Here is a 19,022-nt window from a genome sequence, read left to right as displayed (position 1 = left end):
TCTTATATGCTTTTAATATAATTAAATTACAATTTCTGTTAGTATTTATTAATTAAAGTGCATTATAACTTTATTTTTTAAATGACAAACATTTTTAATTAAAAGTAGGAATTAACTTCTTTTATTAGATTTAATTAACTTTAAAACAAAAACAATATTTTCATTCATAAATTAGTTGATATAAATAGTAGAATTAGCTCTAATATTTATACTAAGAATAAAACAATTGAATTTAATTTTAAACACAATTAAAGTTAGCTAGGGGTATATAAATGCAGGATATCAATTAGCCTGAAACATCAGTAAATATAAACAATTTATTTTAATAATGGATTAAATTTAATTAAATTTTAATAGAGAAGTAGAAGTACTCATAGACATTAAAATAATCTTGAAACTTATCAATAAAGTATTGAATAGTTTACTAAATCAGGATTAAAAATACTGGAAGAAGGAAAAATAGAAGAGGCAATTCACCTTTTTGAAAAGTAAAGTAGACTAATTTACAATTAGAGAACTGAATTCTAAAGCTATGAGATGAATGGAGAATATGAGTGGTATAAATTATTGATGATGTGTAAAGTAAATATTAGTGTGGCTTTAAAAATGAATTAGGAAATAGGATAAAGTTTATCTGTTTTACTTGATGTTTACAACTTAATTTCAAATGTGAAGATTGATTATATTTTTATAGAATAATATTTCATGTAAGATTTCAAAAGCTCATACGATATTTTACTTTTCTAAATATGCGAGGCCTTTATTTGCTTAAATTAGATTGACAATTATGAAAAATTTGCATTAAAGTGTATTTTTTATTTAGAAAACATTTTTACCGAGCTTCTAGAAAAAGTTAATGGGTATATGATGCTTGAAAAGAATAATGGATAAAATTAATCTGAAAAAACGAGCAACAATAATATTTTTTTAAGTTCGAATCTAGCTTCATTAAATGAAAATTTCAATTAAAATTCTATGTATATTAATCTAAAACATAAAAAGACAACTTAAATAAAAGAAATAGAATAATTGTTTGAGAAGAAAATCATAATTTTGTAAAAAGTTTGTGAATATTTGGGCAATTTATATTTAAGAAAGCCAAAATTGAAAGAAGCAGCTATTGCTTTTAAAAAGAGTTTATCGTTGGCATAGCATGCTAAAAATAATGTAGAAATAGAAAGATATTAAAAAATTATTTCAGACATTGAAAAAGATTAACTTGAAAGCAAAAATAAAATGAAAAGTCTTGTTAGTAATAATATGATAATGTAAAGTATTATTCTTTAAAACGATTGCTCAATTACCTCTATTGAGGATCATAAAGAAAATAATTTTATTAAATTGGAATAATCATTTTCACAAAATTCTTCTCCTATAATTAGAAGAGGTGTAGACTAAATCGGTAAGGAATTATCTAAAAATATATTAAAACTTGACAGTTTTAATTAATAAAAAGATTAAACAAGTAGATTAGATAATTCAATTGATTTAAAATAACAAGAATCAAAATTAACTAAAAATAAAACCCATAATTTAGATGAAAATGTAGAAAAAAATTAACACTTAGAAGCTTTTCATTTAATAAATGATAATGTTAATAAATAGAATATAAATAATTTAGAAGAATAAAAAAAAAATAGTGATGGTGATGAAATATTTAAAAACCAAAACATTAATTAGGATAGGCTAAGTTAATAAGTTTTGAATGATAATAAGAATTAAAATATGACTTTTTCACAGTAGAAATTTAATAATATTCTCTCTCCAATTAATTCTTAGGCGCAAAATAGCAATTCTAGATGCACTTTCCAAAATTTACTCCATAATTCGAGTAAAAATAATTTCTTTTTTTAAATAAATAAATAATTAATTAATTAAACATAAAGCAAAGCAGTTCAAAAATATTTCAAATTTTCTTTTTATAAGCAAAATATTTAAAAATTTTAAAAATGATTCAATAAGAACCAAAAAATTATTAAAAAATTTAATACTTTACTGAAGATTAAAAAAGATTTTAAACTTAAATAAATTAAATAATATTTGTGCTTATTATTTTCTTTATACTTATCATAATTAATAAAAAGATTTTTAAATAATAAATCTAGATAACGATATTCGCTCAGTACGAAAAAGTTCAATTACCATCACACCTTAGTAAAATAATGAAATCTTTTTTTCTAACAACTAACAGCCGATAATAGTTATTAAATAGTAAAGACCAAGTAGTGTGGTTTTCTAAGATAAAAAATAAAATTTAAATTAATAAAGTTAAGATTTTTCAAAAGGGAAAAGACAGACGTTCCATAATGAAAGCAGCAGGATTAAAAGTTTAAGCCAATCAAAGGATATCAATAGACCATCTTCTTCTATAAAATCTTCTTTTGTCAACAATTTATTTTGTGATCCAAGATTTATTAAAAAAATATAATAGTCAAGTAAAGAAAAATATGAAAATTAAATTTAATAAGAATTTATTATGATCAAAAGTAAATCTTAAAGCAAAATACCTTCAATAAACTATTAAAATTAAAGTAATAAATTTGAAAAAACCTAATTCTAAAAATGTTTAATTTTATTATTTTATATAAATAGATTAAATTATAAAAAATTATCTAAAAACTGAAACAAATGAGAGTGAAAAAATTACAAACTATGATTCAACTGAGAGGTTAAAAACTCTAAAAACACAATAAAATTATGATAAATATAATTCACAACTTAATAACAAATTATATAATTTATAATCACCAACAAATAATTTTTTGAGAAAAAGCTCATCTTAAGTTAAAAATTAAAATGCATTTATGAAAAATAAAAACCAATTTTCATTTTAAGTTTTAGGTGCTCGAGATATTAAATCAGAAAGCGAAAATAAAATTAAAAATAGATAAAATAATAAAATAAATTAAAAAAAATAAAACTCATAACAAATTTAAATTACAGTTTTTGATACAACTTCTATAATTAACGATACAGCTTCTAATTCTAAAACCGTTTATCCTACTAGATATAATACACTACTACATCATCAAAGAGTAGAATCTAGTGTATTTTAAAAAAATTAGATTTGTAAAAATGAAATATAATTTATACAGCCAAGAGAAAATGAAAAAATATAGTCTTCAAGAAATTAAAACTCTTAAGAATAGTAAAGAGAATAGAAAACTGATTTCACAAAACTGTTACTGGATACAGATTTAATAAATTAAGAAACTAGTGTTTAATCATATCAAAAATTAAAAAGCGAAGATAATGAAAAATAATAATAGAATTTTTTGTAAATAAAAAATTAAAGTAAAAATCAGAATGCAGAATCAAATGAATTATAATAGGAGAAGTTTTAAATTTAAAGAGAAAAAAGTTAAAAATCCTATATAGATGATGAATTTTTTATATAAAATGATATTTAAAATAATTAATAAAAACCATAAAAATTAAATTCAACTAATTAAAAGAATTATTTATCAGAAAATACTATTGGTGAAGATGCATTTCTAAAGCAAAATGATTTATTTTAAAAAACAATATATAATGATGAAATTGAGAAGCTAAAAATTAATAATAAAAGCCTAAATCCAAAAGATTATTGTAATGTAAAAACAGTGGAGACAATTCCAAAAAATAATTTATTATAAAAATAGCAAAGTTAAACAAGAATTTAGCTTGAAAAATAGCATTCTGGAAAAGATGTTACTAGGTTACAAACATCCAGTGCAAACAGCTCTCCTACTAGCAGCCTTATAAAAATGGCTCACAATTTCATGCTATCTTCATTAAATAGTTCAAATTTGCCGAACGAAAAACTGATTACAGAAGATAGAATTATTGGAGATGACATTCATTCTTAAATTAAATTAGAAAAGTAAGAATCAATATAAATAGATAAATCTTTAGAAGTAATCAGAGTTAAATAAAATTCAATGCAGGTACGAACATCCTCAAAATCATTTTAAGAAGGTTAAATTAAAGCTTAATTGGAAAAATATAAAAAACTTCGTTAAGTTGATGAAAATATCTCAAATAAAAAATAGGAATAAAAGAATTAAAAAACAAGCCTAAAAAATTTAGCATGCCAACTTATGGATATGAAAGGTATGATCCCTTCCACTACTCATCAAAATTAATCTACTAATTAATTATTCAGTCTTAAAGTTCAATAAGATAATGTTTTGTTGAAGCGTCCACGCTCATAAAACAGAAACAATAATTAAATTTAAGCTTAAATAATTGAAATTAACAGCAAATAAATTAATACTAAAAGTTAAGATTAAAATAAATAGTAAGAATAACAATAACATTCTGATTAAGTGGAAATAAGAAGAAAGGCAAGAAAAAGTTCTATATTTAGAATATAATGGGAAATTGAATAATAGCATGATAATTAAAAGGAAGAGTATTAAAATCTTAACATAAGAAGTAAATCTAAGTCTATGGGTAAAAAAAAATCTATTATTGTAACAGATTAAAATAATTAAATAGCTTTAAACCTTAGTAGGAAAAGCATAATAAGTTCAAAAACTCAAAATGATGATTAAATTTTAAAGCTATAAACATAAGAGTAATCTAGCCTAAAATAATCCATAATACCTAAAAGTTAGAACATCAGCTAGAATTTAAATTAAAAATTAGGGAATTCTATTTCAGATTCTAAAAGGCTTCTTTGGAGATCAATGACAAGATAAATTATGAATGATTAAAACACTCTTACACAAAAAAAGAAAGATTCTTAATTTTAAAATTAAAAAGTTGAAGTGAACTCACCCTAGTTCAAACATGGCTTTTAATATTCATTTTGCAATTAAGCAACTGGAAATTTAAACGATCATTCTTAAATGTAAATAAGTTAATATTAATTTGATAGAAAAAGCTCTGCAGATAGTGATAAGAAATCTCAAAATAAAATTGAAGAGTAAGACTAAATTTCATAGCAATATATACCTCAGTTAAAATAAAAGATAGGTAGTGTTTCTAATTTTGTCAATAATAAACTGCAAAAAAATTATCAAAATAGTTCACTTCTTTCTCCATGCATTAAGAATTATCAAAAGAAAAATACTATGCTCAGTTCTTAAAGTTCTCACAGATCAGTTTAAAAAAAGTAGACAGAAGACGATCATTCTACAAGTCTTTAAATAATTTAAACTAAATCCTATAAAGTAAAAAATTTTTCTTAGTTAACTTTTAAATTTTTGATTTTTCTTTTAATTTTCCAATTAATATTAGGAAAATAGCAATAATGTTGATTTGTTTGATGAAGTAAATAAGTTTATTATTTACGACAGAGCAGCAAGAATCATATAAACTTTTGTAAAGATGTAAATATTTAAAACTAAATATAGCCATTTGAATTTCTTATTTTCTATTTTAGAAAGTTGTTAAGTAAAAATTAGCTTAAATAGAGCATATTCAGAAAAAATAAAAGACAAAATACACAAACTGGAAGTAATAAATTAGAAAATTAATTATTTACTAGAAAATAATAAAATTATTTTTAACATTATTAAATATTAATAATTAAGTTATGAAATTCAAAATTTCAGATTTAAACAAAGCAACTTCCAACCAGCTACTCATATCAGTTTCTCAGAAATCATAAATTGATAATAGCAATAAAATAAGTAATGGTTTTAGGTAAGTCGAATCAAATTAGTCATTAGATTAAAATAGTAGTTAAGATATTGAATTACAAGAAAAACAAATAAATTCTAACAATACATTTTAAAACTCTGAAAGATTTTATCAAAACTCTCCTAAACTTCTAGCTAGCTAATCTTAGAATGCAAAAAATATTCTCAGTTCTGAAAGAGTTTTTTAAAAAGATAATTTTATTTAGCTAGTTTAGAAATTGCCATTTATTCCAATTAGCTTTTATAGGTATAAATAATAATTTCTTATATTTTGATAGTTGTTAAAGAATCATAATAATTTAAAAAAAGACCATTAAAATTCGAACATCTTTCACTCTGGAAATTGAAAGAATTACATTAAAATATCAGGTTATGTAAGAATGATTCAAGGAAGTTTGACATAAATTTTTGTTTAAAGTTATCGAGCTCGAGAGGATTCTCGAATTTCATCAATTTTTCTCTAAAAGGATTAAATGCTAAAATGTATAATTATAGTGGTATGTAAACATTAAATGAGTGGTTTTATTAAATAATTTTATAATACATTGAATGTGAAAATAAATAATTATATTCAAGCATTAAGGCCAAACAGTAGTCAGAATTCGGAGATGACTATTTTAAATTTAATGAATAAAACCAAATATAAATATTTATTGACAAAAAGTATTAGAATTTAATAAATTAACAAGAATTTTTAAATTTAGATAGCTCTAGAAAAAACATAATAGTTCATTTAAAATTGGTTAATCTTTTATTAGGCTTATTAGTGCCATAAATTAAATTAATTGGAGAAACATTAGTTTTATGTACTAATTAAGATTATATTGATAAAATATAAATAACAAAATAGAATTTGCAAATCTTCAAATTATACAAGATTGCTAGATATTAATAGAGAAGAAAAGTTGTCTGCTCTTAAACTCCTTAATATGTAATTAAAAAAAATAACTTTTATAAACATTAATAAAATTAAATACATTTTTAATTCAGGTTAAAAAGAGTTACACAGCTACAGCTGCATTTTAATATAAAAACGCTTCCACTTATGAAGAACTGAGCTATTTACCTAAAATTAAAGGCATATAAAGAAAGTAAAGCTTGTTCTTCTAAAAAGATTTGGAATAAAAAGAAAAGCAATCTTACTTAGAGTTTTAGTAGTTTCATAATTCTTAAAATGCTAAACAAACTTTATTGATTGATAAAGAATCAGAACATTCACCAACTGTTACAATAAATAATATGCAGTCTAGTATGAATTCAAAAGCTAGCTTGAGTCTCCATGCACTTTCAAGGAAAGAGATGATAAGTTTAAATATGGAATCTTAGTAAAGTAAAAAAAGGGATACAAATAAAACTGAAAAATTAAAAAATAAGGTTGACTCTCCTTAAAAAGCTATTAGTTCCTTTACTTTAAAAAAGACAGATTCTCAAGTTATAAATAGCTAGTAATAGCAAAGCTAAAATGAAAAAGATGCAGATTAATACAAAAAGAAAAATAATTCAATTTAAAATGATTAAAATTTTGATTTTATTAGAATTAAATCAGCTTCATTGTTCAATAAATTTTAATCTAAGACAGAATAAAATAGTAAAAGCATTTCATATTTATCTTTTAATCCAAATTATAATATGAGTAGTTAAAGTTACCTTATAAAGCAAAATAATAAATTGGATCTCATTGAATAAAAAAATGATATAAATGCATAAATATTAACTAAAGACTTTAATAATAATTCAAGTCAGAATTTAAACATTAAAGAATAAATTCATTCAGAGTAATCAGAAAAATATTAAATAAATAGTTAACATATTCCAGCTTTATCAAATTAATCTCAGTCAGATAAATAAACAAACTCTATTCTTTTATCAAAAGTTTTTGAAAATCAGCTTGATTTTGAAAATTAAACTCAAAAACAACCTACTAAAGAGTAATTTAAATAGACATATTCAAAAAAACTTAAAATTTAATTCATAAATTAGGATAGAAGAGTAGTAAGATTAAATTGACACTCTTACAAAATATGGTGAAGATTCAATTAATTTAAGTAAGCCACTCCTAAGCAGTGGGAGTAAAATTTTTTTTTTAATCTTTATTAGAAAATTAAAAATTTATATTAAAAAATAGACTCATTTAATATTTTTAAAAATGCATAAAAAAATCAAATGAGACAGAAAAAATAAGACTGGAAAGAATATTTTGAAGATTACGTAGTTAATGGCGATTATTAATAAGTAAGATACAATCAGATCAAATCAACTGCGAATCCTTTTTTAAACAACTAAATATTATTCAAAGGAATTCTCAAATACTAAAAAAATTATCTTTTATGCCAAATTATTTATAATTATGATGAGTATTTCATGGGAAAGTATTTCACAAAAATGATTGCTAATAATAATTCCAGGTAAATTTATTTTTCTATTATATTTTACCATTTTTTATTCAAAATGTTTTAAATTAGATTTATTATTAAATTTAATGAGATCATTCGTAAGAGAAATAATAATTGGTAGAGCTAGCTGGTTCTTTCTTTTAAAACCTTTATTAGGTGGTTCTTAAATAATAATATAAAAAACTTTTAGTATTAGAATTTTAGAGATTGCTTTGGATTCAACAAAAGTTAATTAGATTAAATTAGGAAAAATGTAAAACGACTCATTTATTTTGAATAGTCAGAAGCAAAAATTTTATATTTCTAGTAAAATATTTATGAACAAACGCTAGATAAAAAGAAGGAAAAATATTTGCAAAATAAAAATGTAAATTATACTTCGATATAAAGCATGATGTATGCTGTAGCATTTGATAATTCTTTGCAAGATTTGATGAGTATCATCAACATAAAAAATCCTGAAGAAGACATAAAAGCTAATCTTAATATTATGAAGAGTTCTACATTCATGCAAGAAAAGCGAAATATGAGACTAAATAAAAGAATCTAGCAAATTAAACAAAACTCCAATATAGAATACCATCTGTAAAATACAATATTAGCTAGCTGTTTTATATATTAAATATTAAATTTTATGATTTAAAAAGTAAGTTAATCAATTCTAAAAAGAAAATGAAAAACCATGCAGAAAAAAAAGTCACTGTTGTAAAAGAGTAGTTTGAATAAGCATATAGGGAATATCACTTAAGATATTAAGAACATCAGTTTGACTCTTAGTTAATGAATAGTAAATATTTTTAAATATTAAGAGGCTACAACACTCTTTATACGCAGTAAGGAAACAAATATATCTACTTAGAAACCTAAGATTGCTATTTTAAATTTAAAAAATTTGAATTAATACTTTCTGAAAAGCTAGATATCCTATAAGAAGAAAGGCTAGTTATGTTTGCTACTTTTAAAAATATATAAAAGTAAAATAAAAAATATATCATGACATTCAAACATCCATACATAATAGATAAAATATTAAATAGTATATTATTTAAATCGGAGTTTAACGACTTTTAGCACAAATACATTTAAAATTTTCTAATGTAAAAGTTGTTTTAAAAAACAAGAGAAATTAATGGTATTTAGTAAAAGGTGTTATCTTTTTATAAAAAATCACTTCCATAAGATTCTTAGCCCTCAACTTTTATAGAAATATTTAACTAAAAAACTGTGGAATTACTTACTTCTTTTACTTATGTGAATAGATTATAAATTGATTTTAATGCAAAAGAAACATAAGAAGGGTTAAAATTATTATCAAACCATTTAAATTTGATGCTAATTAACTAGCACATTAACTCAGTTTCAGAAAACATCAAAAAAGTTTATTTTGAAACCATTTAGACATAGTTTTTTTTTAAAATATAAAATTAAAAATATATTGTGGAATCGACTTTGTTCCACTCAAGAAATAATCTCAATATTATGCCAATTTTCTATATTTTACTTAAAATCTCGTATTTTAAAAAATAAAAAACTGTATCATACAAATTACTCTTAAGCTAAGGAGATATTGAAGTGATATTTAAAAGCTAAGTTAATCACGACAACATTTTCAGTGCTAACCAGCTTCTTTAAATCAGTTTAACAATTATGAAAAAAGTATAAAAAATCCCTTATGAGCATTACAGTAAATTCATATTACCTTTAAAATCCTTTTATCCATTCAACAATTATCTTAAGAGGCTAATCTTAATAAATTCTTTTTCTGAAGAAGTAATTTGAATTCATTCTTTGATTTGATTTGAATTTTTTTACTTTATTTCTTAAAAAATATTTTTCTTTATTTATAAAATCTAAAGAAAATAATTAAAATTTCTTATAAAATGAAAAAATTTCTTATATGAATTTTTTAAATTTTATTTTTTATAGAAAAATTTTTAAATGGGCAGTAAGTTTTCTCTTAGTCCTCTTAGCGCTATGAAGGTTGAAATGAACTATATGAAAGTAATTTATAAAGGTGTTAGCAAAATATAGGGCCAATTTTGCATTTTAACTATTAAGCAATACTAATACTTAGATTACTATTAAATTCAAATATATTTTCCAATATCAGCAAGAAAATACTCTACTTTCATATACGAATAGAATATAAGACAATTTACTATTGAATTTATTTACAAGATTCTCAAATATCCTAGTGAAATAAATAGCTTACAATACAAAAACTACAAAGAATTTGAAGAAGCTATAAATGAAAACTAGCTTTCTTAATCATTTAATTAGGAAGAAGGAGGAGAGATCGACCCAAGACTTTTTTGTCAATTAGTTAATCCAGCTTTATAAAAAGACAATTAAATGCTTTATTATGTAATCAATTTAGATTTTATTTATACTTTAAATGTAAATTAATTCTTTTTAACGAAAACAGATGTGGAATTAAATAGCTCAATAAATAAAAGTGAAAAAAAATTTATAAAATATACAAATATTCTAAATGGATAACTACTATAGCGTTCTTCATGAGCAAATCTTTGATAGAGTTATTAGAGTTCATAATAACGATAGCATTCTTTTTGAAGTCTTTTTAGAAAATTTAAATAAAAAAAATTCGAATAAAATATCAGATCCTTTTAAAAATATTCATTATTCGAATACTGGAGAGTATGTGCTATTCATAAAAATTAATTTCTTCAATAAAGTAAATTAATACAATGAGAAGATCAATCTCCAAAATACTCTTTACACTTATTACACAGAAAATTTGAATATTCTTTTGGAAGATCTCAAACTTCTGCATAAAAAAAATAAATCCAAGCTTCAGTATAAAATATAAAATCAATAAGACACTTCAGAAAGTTAAAATGTAACTGGTAATCATAATGATGAGCCTATTCTAGAAAAAGAAAAGGATACCTACTACATCAAATACCAAGGTAATCACCAAAATCTCAAAGATAAATACTCAATTGATGAAATTCTTAATTCTTTGGAAATAACTCAATCAAAAATTTTTGATGCTATAACTTACATTTCAGAAAAGATTTAAAGTAATTACTAAATACTTTTTATGTAAGATCATATGCAATTCTCATAGAAAAAACAATCAAATCAAATGATTCACAGTTTAATATCAAAGTCAATAAGCTACAATTCTATCAGTAAAATAACTCCTCATAACAAACCAGTAAATCTTATTGTAAGAAACAAGCCATCTTTCTTGTAAGAAAATGAAAACTTTTTAAATGAAATTCCAAATATGAATAACTCTATTTTTACACCTGTTTCACTCAACATAAATTCTCAATAATAAATTTACCATAATCAACATTAAGTAAATACACCTGTATCATAAAAAGATGTCCTACTAAAAACATTAAATTTGAACTTGAATTCATATTTAAACTAGAATTTAAAAGATAATAGTTTAGTTATTGACGATAAATATAGTCCAATTAATTATAATCCAAAAGAAAAAAATTTAACAAAATAACAAGAAAACTAAATAAGTATTCCTTTAGTATTTACATTAAATTAAGCTGATAACGAGTAAAATTATCAAAATATACTCACATAAAAGCAGAAAGATAATTCTAATTAACCATATTATGCTGCTTCAGTCAACAACACATCATTTCTTAGCAATAAATAAATTAACTAATCAGGAGACGATTTCAGTTAAAATCTAATTACATTCTAACAAAATTAAAAGACTGCAGGAGGAATCCACTCAAAATATAAAACTAGAAACCCATAAATAAAAAATATTTAAGAAAGCAACCAGATTTATCAATAAAATAATTCTTAACCTAAAAATGATTAGTTAGCTTTTGATAATTAAAACCACGAAAATAAAGATAATATCCAAATCTATAGCAATAACTTAAAAGTAATTGAAACGAATTTAATTAAGAGAGATAAGAGACAGAAACCTAGAATCAAAACGAATTCAAATCTAAATATGGGAATAGTAGAAAACTCTCTTGCTAAAAACTACATCATACTTTACAGAAAATTATTAACTTTCAAGCCATAAATTTTCTTATCAATCATATTTAATGAAAAATATCAAAAAATTATATTTTCTACTTAAAATTTAGAAAATTGTTAGGAATTTAATAAGTCGTACGACTTATATCAAATTGAATATTTAATTCCTTATGCTAGTAAAATGATAGAAAATTCGTTATTTAAGGAAGTTGGAGAACGACTCTACTTAGCATATAAAAATAGAATTATTGTTTCATTAAATACTTCATAGCTTTGAAGATGATAAATTCAAGCTATCATAATTGAATTTATAAGAAATTATTTTATTTTAAAGCCATTAATGAATTTTGTATAAAAAAACTTAATAATTAATTTTTTTATTGGCATTTATATCAAGTATTTCTTTAAATTATAATTGTTAATAAAAAATAACAAAAATTTAAAATATTTTATTATCTTTCTTTTCCATTCATTATTAAATTAAAAATATAATAAAAACAAAAAAATAGATTTAAATAAAAAAATAATTTAAACAAGAAATTTCATAATTCTAAAAATAAATTTTAATATTAAAATTTTTTACTATATTTATCGCATCATCTTTTAATTGTATGCGAAATAAATTTTGATATGTAGATTTAGATTTTAAAATACTCCAGAAAGTCAAAAGAAAAGCTTTAAAATTTATTAAATAAACTTTTATAATCATAATATTCAAGAAATAAATTTAATTTTATCGTTATCTTAAAATACTTGTTTTAAAAATGTAAGCTAAAGATATAAAAACAAATTAATTTATTAGTTTTATTTGACTGATTTATCATTTAATCTACTTAATTATGCTTCATTTCAAAAAACAATTATTAACTTCTAATAAATCAATTATAAATTACACTTAAGAACAAATAAATACAAATAATTTAAATAGTTTTAAAGCAGAATAACTCAAACTCATTCAATAAGCAAGCAAGCAAATAATAGCTTCATACATTTTTAATAAAAGAAAACAATCTTAATATTAAAAAATATAGGTATTAAATATTTTATTTACATTTTTTAGACTGTTATAGATTAGGGAGTTTCCTTAGAAATGTAAAACTGCAATATTTAAGTAGAGGATTCACTTCGAATGGATGTTATACATGAAGAAGATGAATCAAATGCAGCTAAAATGAGTTTTTAATATCTTGATGCACTTAGATTTGAGTTGACTGCAAATTTGAATCATGATTGTTAGCTTATTCGTAAAGCTTTAAACAGGCTTTAAACGAGTGTGTCGTAGAAATAAATAAACAAATAATTAGCTAGGTCTTAATTTGAATAAATTAAAGAAAAGTTAGATAAGTTTTTTGCTTAAAAAATAGAACCGACTACTGAATCATAATTAGAAATACTGAGCTATTTATGTAATGATATAAATCATCTTTTATAACTGATAAACGAAAATTATGAAGAACAAAGTGATGTTTTTGCAGATAGTAAATACGATTTATCAAGTTCCTAAATTGACGCAGTTAAGAAAAAAGGGAACGATTAGTATCAATAAGTAAAATAGAAGTCTTTTGCTAAAGCAAGCTAGTCTAATATTCAAACTGAAACTGACTACTAATAATATCTTTAGCCTAACTCTCATAGAAAAAACTATTCCTAATTATCAATCAGTGGTGGTTAATAAAATCTTTATACCAACTAAGTCAATTAAATAAATGTAAAACAAGCTTAATCAAGATTTTAGTCAAGTGAAAATCTTTAATAAAATATTACTACAAACAACGGTTAATATATTTAAATAAATTTAAGTGACTATAAAAGTAATTATAAATATTAAAATAACTCATAAGATCAGGATGCTAATGATTCTCAAATTACAGCAAGCAGTACTTATATTGAAAATGAAGATTTAGTAATAAATAAACCAAAAAGCATTGACATAAAACTAAATTCTTTTACAATTTATAAATAATCTATTCAAACGAATTTAACTGATATTCAAACATAAATTTAAACTGATAATATAAACAGCGAATTGATTTAGTAGTATTAGAAACAGAATATAATAGAAACTTAAAATCTAAATCAAATTGAATCATAAAATCCAAAAATTGATCTTTTTTAGGTTATTGAAAGTAAATAATAAAATAGCATTAATACCATGCTTTTTAATGGCAATTAAACTTAATTAAATGATAAAATTTAATCAAATATTTCAGCATAGTAAATTGAAAAACCATAATCAAATGACTCAGCTTTATTTCATGATAAAACTTAAGAAAAAGATGAAGCACACTAGAATGAAGAAAAAATTCAAACAAACAATAATATATTTTAAAAATAAGTTAAACAAAACATTTTATCATAAGAATAAGATATTTAAGTAAAAAGCACTAAGATAGTTGAAGAAGAAAATGAAATAAGTGAAAATCATTAATCTGCTTAATCATAAAATATCTAATTGGAAAATAAGTAACCACAACTGAATTAAAAGAGCATAGAATAAAGTCTATAAAACGATTTTGAGAGAATTAAATAATTGTTTGATGATAAATATTTAGATGACGTGGAATAAGAGAGAATTAAACTTATCAAAAAAATGGATGATTTCAAGTTATAATTTTAAGAGCAAGCAGTATTAAAAAATACCGTAATAGATTTTGAAAATAAAATAGGCAAAGAGCTTGATTACTATTAAAGAATCTATTAATAACTAATTCTAACCACAAGTTATATAGAAGAAAAAGGTGATTTAAGTTGTTATTAAATGCATGTTTGATAAATAATTACTAATTATTTTACCATTAAATATTAATGAAATATTTTTTTTTATTTAAAGAGGGATGGTAATAAGAGAAGACTAAGCATGGAATGAGCATCTAATATAAAAAAATTCCTAATTCAAAGCTACTGGCTTTAAGAATGGAGTGCGAAGAAATGGAGATGAATATAAAAGTGCTAATATCTATAGTATATGAAATTGAGCTTTATTAAATGTGGTTTCCTTTTTGTAAAGTTGGAAAAAACTTAAAAACAGTTGATAAAGCTTGTAAAGTAGTTTATTTGAAAATGGATGTTCCATTTATTTCAGATAGAGAAGTTTTTATTCATGGGATTGGTGTTAATAGATTGCATAAAGATGGTTCTATTATAATAATGGCACGTTCTATAGATAAAGATATAGAATGCTAAAAAGAAACAGGGGTAGATGTTCCAACTGCTTCTAAATGTGTTCGAGTAGACATTCCTTTTTTTACATTTGTCTTCAAACCTTTATCTGAAACTAAACTCCAATTATACTCTGTATGCAATATGGATGCACACTTAAAACTTGTACCTGATTCTATAATTAATCTAGTATTAAGAAAATTTGCTTACTTTCTATTTGAAAAAATGATAGAACAAAATAAAAAATTCAAAGGAAGCAAATGGGAATAAAACATGAAAAATAATCCTGAGTTTTATGAATGGATTGAAAGAGAGTATTAAAAATTTTTCTAATCAAGACCTGATTCAAAGTTAAAATCAGAAAATTCTTAATCAGCTAATCCTACTCATAAAAAAAAATGATTTAGTTAGAGGCAATATAAAAAATATCAATAAATCATTGATATTTAGCCTTTAAATAATATATAATTAATTTTTAAATCAAATTAAAATAATTTTAATTTATTCAGACAGAATAAACAAATTATAATAATAAATAACTTTTTAATTACTATGAGGACTCATTCATCTATTTTTCATTTGCTCAGACAGAAAATTAATTATAAAAATAGCAACTTTTTAATTTCTATTAAAACTTATTTATCCATTAATTCTTTGCCATTTTAGGTAAATATCTATCAATAAATTTAAAATAATCACTAAATAAAGTTGAAATAATTTTAATTAATTCAGTCAGAATAAATAAAAATGATAATAACTTACTAACTAACTTTATAATTTCTATAAAAACTCATTTATCCTACATTATTATTTTAAATATATTTATTTATCAAAAAAATGAAATATATTTTGATTCTACATTATTTAAAATAGTATAAAAATGCAATTCATTAATATCAACATGCATGTAATATATATATTAATATAAACTTAATCAGCAGCAGTATTTCAAAATAATAGTAGATTATATATAATATATTTTTACTTTCTTTATTTTCTGTTGGCCTTATCTTACTTATTTCATTTTTCTTTTTAGCAAAGATTAATATTACTAATTCATTTCTCAAAATTTATGCTTTGTTATATTTGTTTATTTATTTATTTATGAGGATTTTCTATTAAATACTCTTAAATTCAAAGTAATGCATTCATTCATTCATTCAATCATAAATTTTTTATCTATCCAATCTCTTAATCAAACGATATTTAGGATTCTTTTGGATAAGCTATATTTATTTTAGATTCATTGTAATCAAAAATTTCTTAATAATTGTTTGAATTCCTTTGTATTTTTTGTGTTTGTTAATCTTCTGTGAAGTATTTCTTTAATTCTTCTTTTCTCTTTCTTTCATAGTCAAATGTTTAAGTTTAATCATGTTATTGATTCGCTTTTTTGGTAGTTTTTTTTTGTTTTGTTCTATTAGGAATATTATTTAAAGTGGAGGATGATAGAATATTTTAATTTTGCATTTCCTATTATTACTAAAGTTGCTAATAAAATTGGTAAGCTTATGGATCCATATATTATTAAGCAAATTCAGCAGTCTTAATTGTCTAATTAAACTGCTAAGCAGGTTATTATATAAAATAATCCATACGCTTAACATCAATGCCAGTTTAAAAAAGGAAATCAAAAAATTAATCTTCGTTTAAATGTATGGGATATTCATGCAAGATTTCTGATTTAGTTATAGGATTTTACTCAACAATAAAGGAGCGATCATAGCTAAATACGTCATGAACTATCTCTAACTCTCCCTGAATATTAGGTATTAAGCTTGGTTTAACAAGAAAATCTCTTTGGTGCATAATTTCTACAGATCTTCTTTCGATTACAGATTCAAAAGGTATTAATTAACCATCAGTAGTCTTAATTACTTCTCTTTTAATTTTATCAATAGGTCTCACTTACCTATAAACTCTTGGCTATAAGAAAAACTAAGTTTGAATGTGTTTATTTAACAATAATTAATCTTATATCCAATTATCAGAGTCATTATCCCATTCAAACAATTTTTACAAATAAGATTCACTAGCTTGATTCCAACTTTAGCCTTCTTGCCCTTATTTTAGCTTTCCTTCAGATTTCAATATTTTTTCATAATCGTAATGGAGTTGTTAATTAAATACATCGTTTTATGCGAAAACAATACCTTATTATTGCTATTAATATTGCTGAACTGGAATAAAATTTTGGTATTGTTGAGGTTATTGGTTTACTTGTGATCCTTTTAACAGATAATCTTGTTGTGGATAATTCATTTACTAAGCTTATTGGATTTATGAAAATTACTGTGGAGATTTCATTTATAAAGATGGGCTTGCTTACACCTAATTTATAGGAATATTTGGTATTTACTATTATATTTACTAATTTAATGCCCTTGCTGCTACAGATCCAAAGCTATTTGAAGGACGTGGCTAATAAGATGGCTAAATTAGTTATTGTTACAGAGGGGTATTTCCTTAGGATACAGAACTTTGAATTTAACTGATAGGCGATATGCTTGATTAGCCTAATATGGGTTACAACTAATTAGATCCTCTAGCATTGCTATATTATAATTAGTTGTATGGTGTAGCAGTTTATTGTTAAGGAGTTTATTGCTATAAATTAATTGATTAATTTATCTAAGGTACATTTAAATATGAAGGAGTATTTTATGTTTACTGAGTGGCTGGTGCAGCTGCTACATAATTTGGATTACTTGAGGCTTACTATATCTAATTTAAATTTTATAATGCCTTAACTGATGATAATTTTCCTTATTAGTACAGATCTAATATATTGAGTAATCTATTCCTGTACCTGATATTCATTAACCCTGACTCTGTTGATAGCTAAGGTTTAGATTTTTCTGCTAAGAATTCACGAAATTTATCCATGGTAAAGCGAGCTTGTTCTTCTTCATCTAAATTTTTAATATATTCTGTATAATCCTCTTCTCCTTAGCGAATAGGATTTATTTAGCTTTTCAAAAATGGTTAGAAAGATTTAACCAGTTCATAGTTGTAAGTTTCAGGTAAATAATAGTCATTTTTGAAACCTATTTTGTCAAGTTTAGGAATATACGGGGAGATATGCTTTGATTCCCAAGGTAGTCGCTCTTAGTATTTTTAATCTTCCAACTTTTTTCTTTCTGAAGCTGTTTAGTTTTTTGCTCTTTCAAGTATTTACTATTCTAAGTCCATTAATTATAAGTTCCTATTTTTTATTATACTGTATATGCTAATTAAGGATTTAATAGTAAAAACACCTCTAAAAATGATTTTATTGTGCCTTTATAGGGGTAATTTTCCTGATTATCTTTCTATCTATTTATTTATTTTTCTTTCTTAACCGAATGCTTTCACAATAACAATTAAATAAAAAGGGCAAGTAAATTTCTTTAATTAAAAATAACTTTTTAAATATATTTTTATTAGTTTTATAACTTAAGATTCAAAAATAAAAACAGATTAAATAAATCTTATGTATCTATATTTTATTTCATAGATGATTATCAATCAAATTATTTTTTTATTTGAAGATAAGCTCAAATGAACAAACAATTCAATGATTTTCATTTGCACAAAAATTTAAATAAAAATCAACAGAACACATTTTTTTGTTTAAACAGAAAAATTAATTTGTTATTTATACGCAATTTTTAAAAAAATAAAAGATTTATTGTATAATAAAAAATATATTTAAACAAATAAAATTTCTTTTAAAATTTTATATAAAAATTTATTTTTAAATTATAAATGGAATCGATTTTTTTTCTAAAACCTAATTTTTTTAATTTTCTAATCAAATTATTTTGATTAAAGAAAATTTGCAAATATTTTTTTTAAATATCTTGAAATAAAAAATTAA

General features: G+C 22.3%; 3 protein-coding genes across 3 annotated transcripts; 2 read left to right on the top strand and 1 right to left on the bottom strand. All coding sequences in view use genetic code 6, as the record gives it.

Annotated features, from left to right (window-relative positions):
• Positions 1-272: 272 nt before the first annotated feature.
• TTHERM_000780669 (hypothetical protein) lies at positions 273-12,281 on the top strand (the record flags this gene model as incomplete). Its single annotated transcript, XM_012800630.1, has 16 exons — positions 273-302; positions 358-1,831; positions 2,106-2,531; positions 2,593-5,156; positions 5,224-5,315; positions 5,369-5,442; positions 5,520-5,874; positions 5,937-6,001; positions 6,386-6,558; positions 6,618-7,555; positions 7,608-7,696; positions 7,753-8,032; positions 8,090-8,605; positions 8,668-9,790; positions 9,947-10,384; positions 10,446-12,281. The coding sequence occupies 16 exons, from the start codon at positions 273-275 to the stop codon at positions 12,279-12,281; spliced, it is 10,473 nt and encodes a 3,490-aa protein (XP_012656084.1).
• A 615-nt stretch (positions 12,282-12,896) lies between these two features.
• Positions 12,897-15,565, top strand: TTHERM_000780668 (START-2 domain protein, putative; the record flags this gene model as incomplete). The annotated part of the gene is made up of 2 exons (XM_012800629.1): positions 12,897-14,742; positions 14,835-15,565. Exons 1-2 carry the CDS (start codon positions 13,095-13,097, stop codon positions 15,563-15,565), a joined length of 2,379 nt encoding a protein of 792 aa, XP_012656083.1. The 5' UTR covers positions 12,897-13,094.
• A 762-nt stretch (positions 15,566-16,327) lies between these two features.
• On the bottom strand, positions 16,328-18,545 carry TTHERM_00780680 (hypothetical protein; the record flags this gene model as incomplete). The annotated part of the gene is made up of 2 exons (XM_001026224.2): positions 18,421-18,545; positions 16,328-18,368 (listed from the first exon to the last, which is right to left on the bottom strand). Exon 2 carries the CDS (start codon positions 18,353-18,355, stop codon positions 16,328-16,330), a length of 2,028 nt encoding a protein of 675 aa, XP_001026224.1. The 5' UTR covers positions 18,356-18,368; positions 18,421-18,545.
• Positions 18,546-19,022: the final 477 nt, after the last annotated feature.

Source organism: Tetrahymena thermophila (genome assembly GCF_000189635.1).
Source record: "Tetrahymena thermophila SB210 genomic scaffold scf_8254043, whole genome shotgun sequence".
NCBI lineage: Eukaryota > Ciliophora > Oligohymenophorea > Hymenostomatida > Tetrahymenidae > Tetrahymena > Tetrahymena thermophila.
Note: the sequence above shows the minus strand (reverse complement) of the source record. Positions and strands in the feature narration are given on the sequence as shown.